Raw genomic sequence first — 11,502 nt, 5'->3', positions numbered from 1 at the left:
ATGCCCTGCTAATTTTTTGTATTTTCAGCAAAGACAAGGTTTCGCTATGCTGGCCAGGCTGGTCTAGAACTCCTGACCTCAAGTGATCCGCCTGTGTCAGCCTCCCAAACTGCTGGAATTACAGACATAAGCCACTGTACCTGGCCCTGCATCTTGCTTTTTAAAATTTTTTTTTATTTTTGGAGATGGAGTCTCACTCTGTTGCCAGGCTGGAGTGCAGTGGCGCAATCTCTGCTCACTGGGTTAAAGCGATTCTTCTGCCTCAGCCTCCCGAGTAGCTGGGACTACAGGCGCACACGACCATACCCAGCTACTTTTTGTATTTTTAGTAGAGATGGGGTTTCATCATGTTGGCCAGGATGGTCTAAATCTCTCGACCTCGTGATCCACCCACCTCAGCTTCTCAAAGTGCTGGGATTACAGGTGTGAGCCACCACACCCGGCCTGCATCTTGCTTTTTAAATTTCACATTATTATATTGGAGGTGGAGCTCTAACAGAACATAAAATGCATTCACTCTTTTCTCTGGCTGCATCATATTCCATTAAATGGATATATCATAACTGATTTAACCAGTTTCCTACAGACAGCTATTCTCAATGTTTTGTTATTACAAATAAGGCTACAAGTAGGCTTGGATACACAGTACTCTGTATAGAGGTAGGATACTCAAGGGGTAAATTCTAGAAGGCAGCTATTTCCTTAAAAAAATGGGGAGGGGGGACGACAACAGCATTTGAGAGTATCTAGATAAGTGCTTTCATACCACACATGAACCCACTTGGATGTTGCCTATATGTATAATTCTTACCGTATGTGCCTCTAGTTCCTTTGGAGTAATTGTGTACTCTATAAAAACTCACTATACATCACACTGATTCAATACTTAAAAACAATTTTACTTATGTTTTTATAACTCATACTCTGTAGTTGCTCTGTTAAATATCAGAGAACTGTCCTTGTACACACACACCCCTACGTACAAACCCCATCTTTACACCCCAATTTCTTAATATTGTTTCTGATATTGTACACTCTACTCAAGACAGTGTCACTGAAGTATACCAAGTGTTAAGCATGCCAAAACCTGGTTAGAAAAGTCATAAGACCACCAGTACAGAGAAAAGAAGGTATACAATAATTAAGATCACAAAGCTAAGAACAGTAATTGACTTCCACATTTTTTTAAAGGAAATTTACCAGTGAACTGACCTGACATCATATTGGCGCTGCTGACAGGCGTGCTGCCCCCTGCCATGCTAGACGAACCCATTCGAGCCTGGTCCTTCACAACAGTGTCTAGAAAAGAGACAAAAAGGCTAAGTTTTGTTTTGCTTCAAAGATTAAACTAATGGTCTGGGAGCCTGAAAGCAGCAAGCTTCATTCTTTGCGTTGTATTTATACTCTACATTATTCCCCAAAGAACTTAGGTGGCAATTGCCTGCACCATGAATTAGACAAGTGATAAAAAATAGAAACAGCTTTCCTATCAAACTGTGGTAAAAGTTAACGCTTCAATGTTTTGTTATTACAAATAAGGCTACGAGTAAGCTTGGATATACATTACTTTGTACAGAGGTAGGATACTCAGGGATACTTTCAACCAAACGGTAGAAAGATGAGGTAATTATTTATTGAGCTAATTTAAAATGAAGCTGCTTCTGTTGAGGTTTAACGGAGACATGACAATGTAACTCGGCAAAGATGGTAATATATTACCAGTGTGTCCACAGCTCAGTACCAAGTAGGCCAAAGGTATAGGTCCACGTAGGTTAGGGCTGTGACCACATTCTCTATCCCAATCAGCCTGTCTGTCTGTTCAGGTACAGAAGACTGGGCAAAAGTATAAATCAGGCGTCCCCAAACTTTTTACACAGGGGGCCAGTTCACTGTCCCTCAGACTGTTGGAGGGTTGCCACATACTGTGCTCCTCTCACTGACCACCAATAAAAGAGGTGCCCCTTCCTGAAGTGCGGCGGGGGGCTGGATAAATGGCCTCAGTGGGCCACAGTTTGGGGACGCCTGGTATAAATCATTCACTACAAAACCATCACCCAAGGGAACAATGCAATGTTGCAGCTAACTTCACAATGAGGATGGGGTGGGTCTAAGTGGCATTTTCATTTAGGATGGCACAGGTGGTTATATTCACACATCTAAGTCAAGGTGTTCATACAATATTAGGATTTGTAAGCCTCATTAGCTCTTTTCAATGAATGATTACTAGAGACAGGACAGATACAGGGCTGTGTATTCTAATTCAACTATTCCAGACTGAGGCACTGAGACATCCTCACAGTATCAAAGAAGTATATTTAGGAATGCTCTTGGGTCATACATTATGTTAGAGAAGAATTCTTCCAATAATTGTGCAGTGTAGTTGCCATCACTATACCCAATGGAAGAATCTGAGGCTCAGTGTGGGTGAAATAACTTTGCAGCAAGCCGACAGGAGCTGGGATTACAACGCTGTGCTCTAGGACTCTGGGCCTGCACAAACTCTGTGGGCTAGACAGCTGGACTCACAGAAATAGGGGTGCTCCATGGCCTCTCTTGCAGTAAGCCGTGACTGGTGGTCATATCGCAGCAGTTTGTCCAGGAAATCCAAGGCCTCAGGGCTGACAAGATGCTGATTTTCACTGTGGACAAAGCGTTCCCATCGCTTTCGAGAGTGTCTGCAGGACCAAAAGAGGGAATGGGAAATGGGCCATGTGGGCAGAGAAGCCCAACATTTCATTTCTACATTTTTCTTAGTGGTTAAAAGCCCAGCCAAAAGCAAAGAGGAATCAAAACTCAAGAGAGTAGTCTTGTACCACTCTGCCACGGCATGGGACAACAAAGCTAACTGGAGACTGGAAATAACATAGCTAGAGTTAAAAAAAGACATGAGTCCTCTCAATTTTAAGAAACATAATTCAGGTTACTTGACAGGATGTGATTGCTTCTGTGTAGCAAGGAGGGTCAGGTGGCTGAGCCAACCAGGCCTACTTCCCATCCTCGCACATATTCCTGGCATCTCTGCCACTTGGCCAGCAAAAGCCTTTGTATCAGGAAAGTCCATCTCCTCCTGTTAAGTGGTTACTATATAAGTACTGTACCCAGTCATTATTGTTAAAGTCAGTTGTCTGCACATCAGTCATTTTTTTGAGACAGGGTCTCACTCTGTTGCCCAGGCTGGAGTGCAGTCATATGTTCACAGCTCTCTGTAGCTTTCCCTCCTGGGCTCAAGGGATGCTCCTGCTTCAGCTTCCTAGCAGTCTGGACTACTGGCATACATCACCATGCATAGGTGACTTTTTATTTTTTGTGGAGTTGAGGGTCTCACTATCTTGTCCAGGCTGGTCTCCAACTCCTGGGGTCAACTGATCCTCCTGCCTCGGCCTCCTAAAGTTCTAGGATTACAGATATGAGCTACTTATGCCCAGCCTGCACATCAGTCTTAAAGCATGCATTTTCTATTTCAATTTCTTTCTCTTGGAGAGAGTTTTGTCATTTAAAGAAGCTAGGTTTATGAAGTGAGATTTTGATTTTTGGCTCAACTGTAACCCTTCTACTAGAATCTATACTTCATTTTGCAGGAATCCTCTATAGCTATAGTCCCTCCATCAGACTCCCGTAAGTGAATCTGAATAAAGGGCCATTCAATCCAATGCCTTTATCAGAGGACTGCTCAATGTAGCATTCTGTGGCAATGGACCACTGTTAGCAAAGAGAACATAACTGTTCTGAAGATCCTAAGCGCCAGTTCATACCCAAAGTGCTTAAGCCACAGATGCACATATTGTGTTTCATGACTTACCTGCCCAAGATATCATTGAAACGTGGGTCTAATTCAATGTTGTATTTGTCAATATAGTCATATAAATCTTCTGTCCCCAGAACTTTGGCTATCCTCACCAACTAGTATTAAAGAAAGAGAAAAACCCATACCACAAGCATATATCATTAAATCAACAATTAATAATGATTGAATTAATATAAAGGCATCATCATGTCTACAGGTATGAATGCTAGACCTCCTAACAATTTAGACTTCAACTCAATGTGATAATGTTAGAAAAAGCAAATCACTTTATAAACTGGTTCCTTCCTCTTGAAATGTCACCCTGGTGAACTCAAAACCCAATTGAAGATGTGTCACTTCTTTTGGGAAGCTCCCCTTGCACACTCAGACTACTCACCATTACTGCCTTTTTTGCTTTGTCCACATTTCTACTCTGTAATTATGACTATAATTTATTCCTTGTATGTTTGACTCCCTTACAAGATCGACTATGAACTATTTGAGGGAAGAACTGTTTTTTTTTTTTTTTCCCCCTGTAATCCTCAGTACTGCATGGCACTTGATACAGAGTTACTGACTTTAATGGAATTCAGGTTGTATTCTTTGACTCATTAAAAATGGACATGGTGCTCAAAGGGAACAAGGTAATGGTACCTTCCACAAGGTCCTAGAATCATTCCAGGTTCTTGTGAATGAAATAGCCCTTTGATCTTCAAGGGGGAAATAGAGTTAGTTTAAAAAGCATCTATAACTCAACCCATATAAAGAGACAAAGGATCACAGAAATACCACATATAGGCTAATATCGTATTGGAGAATATGTATTAGGAGAATTCTAAGGTAATGTCCTATTTTAAAAATCTGGATGACAATTTACATGTATTCTTCACAATAAAACAGGCAATGCAAATGACAAAGACTAGGGGGAAAGTCTGATTCCCAAAAGCTAAGCTGGTAGCTCACAAAACATCAATCTAATGATCAATATCAGGGTGGTGGAAAAAACAGTGAACTGAAAATTATAGGCAGTTCTGGCTATCATTGCATTAGACCAGGACATTTTTCGATGCGTATAATATATATTACCTGATCATAATTGTCATGTCCATGGAAAAATGGCTCCTTCCGAAAGATCATACTTGCCAGCATACAACCCAAACTCCACATATCCAAGCTATAATCATACATCTGCATAAAAGTAAATTCAGTTATTATTCGTGAATCCCCAGGCTTGTCACTTCAAAATAAAAAAATCGATTTTTTTTAAATTAAAAAATCACTCCACTGACTCAAAATCAAAACACTAATAACATCTTCATATATTTCTTTTTAGTCGTTTATGCATTCTTTCACTCTGTTTTAACAAATTTTACTTTTCTTTCTTCTTCTTTTTAAAAAAGATACAGGGTCTTGCTCTGTTGCCCAGGCTGGAGTGTAGTAGTGCGAATATAGCTCACTGTAGCCTCCAACTCCTGGGTTTAGGGCTCCTGAGTAGATAGGACTACAGGCACACACCACTATGCTCAGCTAATGTACATACTATTCTGAACTGTTTTCTTCACTTACATTAAAAAAAATCTCCGAATTGTTAGCCTATAGAGATCATTTAATGCGTATCATTAGTATTTTATTACATAAATGTTTTTTAGAATTTAATCTTTAATTTTCCTATAATAGGACAGTGTTCTGTTTTTCATAATTAGTAATACTGTATATAATATTTTTATGCATAAAATGCTATTTGAGCTCAGAGCTATAGCCTTAAGATCTCAAGAAAGAGATTTCTACAAGAACTAAGAGACAGAAACTTTTAAAATCAACTGATAACCTGGAAAGACTGGGCATAAAAGATGCTCCCAAGAAAACTTTAGATTTTTAAACACTTGGCAAATCTATTATTAATTTGGTTCCCTTCTCCTTTCTCTGTGAGGGGAAAGAAGGCTTTTGGGGGAAAGTGGGGAGAAGGCCTTTATATTTAGTATACAATTCAGAAGAAAAAGAAAACATTCTTGAATTTACTCTGAAGATTGGTTAAACTTAGTTACAGGCTGGGCATGGTGGCTAATGCCTGTAATCTCAGCACTTTAGGGAGCTGAAGTGGGAGGATGGGTTTTACCCAGGAGTTTGAGATCAGCCTGGGCAACATAGTGAGACTTGCTCTCTATAAATAAAAAAATTAAAAATTAGTTAGGTGTGGTAGTACATGCCTGTAGTCCCAGCTACTCAGGAGGCTAAGGTGGGAGGATCACTTGAGCCCAGAAGTTCGAGGCTGCAGTGAGCTATGATCACGGCACTGCACTCCTGCCTGGGCAATAGAGCAAAACCCTGCCTCAAAAAACAAACAAAGACAACCTCGCTTACAATTCTCAAACCAGTTCTGGAACTTCTGATTACAGAACATATCTTTGGTTATTTTCCCTCAAGTTAGGATCAAATACAAACCTATTCATATTCTACTGACATTATGACAATAAAAGTAATGTAAGTTATGGTACATAATTGAGGTGATTTATATTTTACATTTCATATAAAAAGGACAGCTATTACTGTGCATAAGTGGCCTACTTAAATGCACAAAATGACACTTTTTTTGGGTAATTATGTACGAAATAAACACAGGACCAAAACTGTACCTGCCCTTCTCACCTGATAGTCTACAAGTAGCTCAGGACCTTTGAAGTATCGGGAAGCCACTCGGACATTATATTCTTGGCCAGGATGATAAAACTCAGCCAAACCCCAGTCTATTAGTCGAAGCTGAAAAAGAATAAATTATGAGCAATTTTATCTTTCTCTAAGCTACCCACATTGTGCCATTAGCATACTCTTGATAAAATATACCAGCCATGTCACTCCCTACTGAAACCCCTTCACCGACTACTTATAGCCTTTAGGATGAAAATCAAACTTTTTAGTTTGACATACAAGTTTCTCCAAGATTTTGTTCCTAAAAGACACAATCTCACTTGTGCTTTTCAAATTTCTTAAACTGCTCAATAACTAAAATGTCCCCACTACCCAACCTATGATCCTATTGGTAAGCATCTCCTTAACTTTTAGATTTTTTTTTTTTTTTTGAGTTGGAGTTTCGCTCTTGTAACCCAGGCTGGAGTGCAATGGCGCGATCTCGGCTCACCGCAACCTCTGCCTCCTGGGTTCAGGTAATTCTCCTGCCTCAGCCTCCTGAGTAGCTGGGATTACAGGCACATGCCACCATGCCCAGCTAACTTTTTTTTTTGTAGTTTCAGTAGAGACGGGGTTTCACCATGTTGACCAGGATGGTCTCGATCTCTTGACCTCGTGATCCACCCGCCTCGGCCTCCCAAAGTGCTGGGATTACAGGCTTGAGCCACCGTGCCCGGCCAACTTTTAGAATATTTAAGTTAGCTCCTCAATGAAGTCTTTTCTAATTATTTAAATAGAACTGATCATTGCCTTCGGCCCCCTGAACTTTATATATATTTCTTTAACAGAACCTACAACTCTTTTATGTTTTCTACCTTTCTCTTTCAATATGGATGACAAGATCCTTGGGGGTAGGGACTATTTTACTCACTTTTGTAATTTTCAGAATTCAACATAATGCCTGGTTTACAGGGGAAAAATGAGTAAATATTTGCTAGATAGGTGAAATAACAGAAAAGTCATACACTATAGCTTTTACCAAAATGCGTCCCAAACGTGGAAAAAGGGCTAAGAGGCAAGTTTATTCGTCCATTGTGCTTAGCACGACCATGATATGAAGTGCCAGCAGTAGGCCCTGAGGAGTAACATCTGAATGCTCTGGCACTAAGTTTACTGCCCACATCTGAAAACGAAACCTTTGATTATTCCCTGCAAAACCACCTCCACAGTCTCCCCCTGCTCAGTTAAAGGTGATATTCATCCTGTCACATAAGCCAAAACTTCAAATTCACCCTGGATTCTTGTTTCCCTCAGACCTCACATTTAATCTGTCAACAAATCCTGAAGGCTCTATCATATTCTGATTATTATCATCACCTCCACTGCCACTGCCCTGATCCAAGTCACCACCACCTCTTGTTTGATATATTGCCATAGCCCCTTCTCCTAACCAGTCTCAGTGCTTTCACTCTTACCCTCTAGTTTAAAAAGTTTAATAAATACTAAACAGTTTAATAATTGTTTTACAAATATTAAATATTTAAAAATAAATATAAATAGCTTTTTAAAAGGATTGTTCAGGTTGCTATGGAGAGATTACAGATTCACAGGAAACTGCAAAAGTAGTAGAGATTCTCTGTACCCTTTACCCAGTTTCCCCTAATAGTAGCATCTTACATAACTATAGCACAATATCAAAATCAAGAAACTGACATTGGCACAACTCAGAAAGATCTTATTCAGGTTTCACCAGTTTTACATGCATGCGTGTGTTTGCGTATGTTTCTATGCAATTTTATTATGTGTAAATTCATATAATCTCCTCCACAAGATATAGAACTGTTCCATCATCACACACATGTCCTGTGTATTAGCCCAACCCCTCTGCTCTTTATCTCTATCATTTTGAGAATGCTATAGAAATGGAGTCACTGGCATATAACTTTTTTTGAGATTGCCTTTTTTCACTAAGCATAAGATCCATCCAAATTGCTGCACGTATCAAAGGTCTTTCCTTTTTATTACTGAGAAATACTACTTCATAATGACATTATATAGTATGGATATGCCAGTGTGTTTAACCTTTCCCTCACTGAAGGGCATTTTTTCTCCTAATTTTTCTTTTTTGAGAAGGAGCCTTGCTCTGTCACCCAGGCTGGAGTGCAGTGGCGCAATCTTGGCTCACTGCAACCTTCGCCTCCCGGTTCAAGTTATTCTCCTGTCTCAGCCTCCTGAGTAGCTGGGATTACAGACATGCACCATCACACCCAGATAATTTTTTTTTTTTTTAGTTGAGACGGGGTTTCACCGTGTTGGTTGGGCTGGTCTCGAACTCCTGACCTCATGATCTGCCAGCTTCAGCCTCCCAAAGTGCTGGGATTACAGGTGAGCCACTGTGCCCAGCTTTTTCCCCAAATTTTGAGTTATTACAAATACAGTTGTATTCATATATAGGCTTTTGTGTAGACCTAAGATTTTGTTGCTCTGGGATAAATGCCACTGCAGGATTGTATGGTAAGCATTATGTTTAGCTTTTCAGGAAACCAACAAACTATAAAACAATAGTTTAGCATTTTCCAAAATGTCAAACCTAACATTCCTACCAGCAATGTATGAGAGATCAAGTTTCTTCCCGTATTCGCCAGCACTTGGAACCATTGCTATCTTTTATTTTAGCTGTTCTAATAGATGTGTAGTTAACTTTTAAATTTCAAGTGAGAACATGCCAAAGCTTAGAATATGCAAAAGCTCTCTATCTTCAGAGAAAAGGCCTAACCACCAATAAGGTTTTACATTATTTGGTTTTACCTCTTTGATCTCATTTCCTTCTACTTTCCCGGCATTCATTCTGTCCCAGCTTTATCCTTGCTGCTGTTCCAACATGCCAAACATACCCTTAACTCAGAGCTTTTGTACTTGCTATTTTCTCTGCCTTGGGACATGTCTCTTCATAAGATTGCAGGGCTGGGTCCCTTCCAGTGCTAAAATGTCACCTTTCTAATGAAACCTTCCCTTACAACTGATTGAAAACTGCAAATACCCTCTTGCCATTCCCTATTCTTGTTTTTTCCTTCTACATCAAAGTAACTTTCTATCCCACCAGCCTCCCTAAATGTAAGCTCCTAAAAGATAAGCATTTATTGTATGTTTAGTTCATTCATCTATCTCTAGTCCCTAGAACAGTGCCTTTGACATAGTATGTGTCTAAAAAAAAAATTAGTTCCATAAACAAATTACCTAACTCCCCGAAGACCACAACAGGTAAGTCATCATGGCCTGATCACCTTAAACAACTGAAACATTGGCTGGGCGTGGTGGCTCATGCCTGTAATCCCAGCACTTTGGGAGGCCGAGGTGGGTGGATTACCTGAGGTGAGGAGTTCGAGACCAGTCTGACCAACATGGTGAAACCCCGTCTCAAAAAAAAAAAACCACCTGAAACGTTATAAAGCATGTGGCCATTACAGCTCTCATGTAAAAGCATTTGCAGACAATAGGGGCCTCATGACACCTACTAACAGAAGTAGCATTTTCTGTATACTTTATCCACATAACTGTACACATTTAATTATCATGAATACCTAGTTGCCTGAAGGGCAATCATTATCCACACTGTACAGGTAAGAAAAAGTAGCCAAATGAAGAGAAAATAGTTTCTCAGAAAACTAGTTATTCAATAAATAAGATTAGAAGCCAGGTTTCCGGGCTAAGAAGATGAACATTTTGCCCATTATACTAATGTTTCCTTCTTGGTAGTATTTTTAGAAATATAAATAATGGTCCAAACATGTTGATTTGTAAATTCATACATTCATTCACCAAATATTTATCAAGTACCTAATAGGTACTAGGGTCTGTGACAATATAAGGGATAAAGTGTTGAAGATGGGCTGTTAACTGTATCACGTAGATAAACAACACTTGTCAGTCTATCATTTTACCTTTCTGTGCTCATGATCAATCATGACATTATGGGGCTTCACATCTCTATGCATAATTCCCATGCTGTGACAATAATCCAGGGCCTGTGAGAGGAACAGGTAAGAAAGGAGTTAGCCTGAGTAAGAGTGATTTTTTTTTTTTTAAACAGTTAAGAGTCCTTTACTTTTTCCTCCATGTAAATTTTCCTTTTAGCCTCACAACCCCCTGGGGTTCAAGATTAGGAGAGTCACTTCCACAGCAAAGCTTCAGAGACCTGTTCATGGTCTCATAGTCAAGCAAACTCAGGTCTCTGAGCCTAGAGATCTTTTTCTGACATAGTTGTTTCAACATGCTTTCTGTCCTAAAAGACCCAAAGTATACCCAAATTGCACCACTTCAAATTTTCTGTCTTGTCCAGATCCTAGATTTTCACAGACCCCTCAAAAAAAGAACACAGATCTTTACTACAAACTTCTTATTCAAAGAACAGTAATTCTTTAGCAACTAAGAGTCTATAACAGAGGTTGGCAAACCACAGGCCAAATTTGGCCTGATGTCTGCTTTTGTAAATAATGTTTTATTGGAACATAGCCATGCCCATTTGTTTACATATTGTCTATGGTTGCTTTTGTGCTATAAAAGCAGAGTTGAATAGTGTGACAAAGACCATATGGCCCACAAAGCCTAAAATATTTACTATTTGCCCCTTTACAAAAGTTTGCCAATGCCTGATTTAGATAATCAAATCCAATCTAAAATGTTTTCAACCTCAAGCTAAAGGGAACTGAGCAGTAAAATCTTTGGGGTCTGTTAATCCCAGCCTTTCAGTCAACTGATGTCATTGGTCAAATTCTTGTCCTTCCTGAAGGGCAACTTGGGTTCTTACAGTTCCCAGGGCTAGGCAATCTTATCTGTAACTTTCTAAAGCCTTGCCTGCCACAAGACTGCATGAGCCAATGGAAAGATCAAATATCTCTGCTGGCACAACCTCCTCAGAGTACTTCTAAGGCACAAACAGCAGGCTTTATGTCAACTCTTGTTTAGTAAGAAACCTTAGCCAACTTTTAGCAATTCTCTCATCTAGAAAGCTGATCTTGTGACTACTGGGAACAAGATATTTGGTGACCCCACTTTAGAAATGAAAGTAAATTTTCAATTAGCAATCTATAAGC

The 11,502-nt window shown here is 39.7% G+C and overlaps 1 protein-coding gene across 8 annotated transcripts in view; it reads right to left on the bottom strand.

The window, feature by feature from the left end:
• Window positions 1–11,502, bottom strand: part of CSNK2A1 (casein kinase 2 alpha 1) — a 77,968-nt gene that overhangs the window by 5,427 nt on the left and 61,039 nt on the right. For 6 of the 8 annotated variants that reach the window (XM_039479463.2, XM_074406358.1, XM_074406357.1 and 3 more), the window contains 6 exons: window positions 10,351–10,434; window positions 6,431–6,541; window positions 4,871–4,972; window positions 3,800–3,900; window positions 2,527–2,675; window positions 1,213–1,299 (listed from right to left, as the gene is read on the bottom strand). In XM_039479463.2, coding sequence (XP_039335397.1) covers window positions 1,213–1,299; window positions 2,527–2,675; window positions 3,800–3,900; window positions 4,871–4,972; window positions 6,431–6,541; window positions 10,351–10,434 — 634 coding nt within the window. The remainder of the gene's footprint in view (window positions 1–1,212; window positions 1,300–2,526; window positions 2,676–3,799; window positions 3,901–4,870; window positions 4,973–6,430; window positions 6,542–10,350; window positions 10,435–11,502) is intronic. The other 2 variants (XM_074406364.1, XM_074406363.1) reach the window with 2 other exon arrangements.

Source organism: Saimiri boliviensis, chromosome 9 (assembly GCF_048565385.1).
Source record: "Saimiri boliviensis isolate mSaiBol1 chromosome 9, mSaiBol1.pri, whole genome shotgun sequence".
NCBI classification, from domain to species: domain Eukaryota; kingdom Metazoa; phylum Chordata; class Mammalia; order Primates; family Cebidae; genus Saimiri; species Saimiri boliviensis.
Note: the sequence above shows the minus strand (reverse complement) of the source record. Positions and strands in the feature narration are given on the sequence as shown.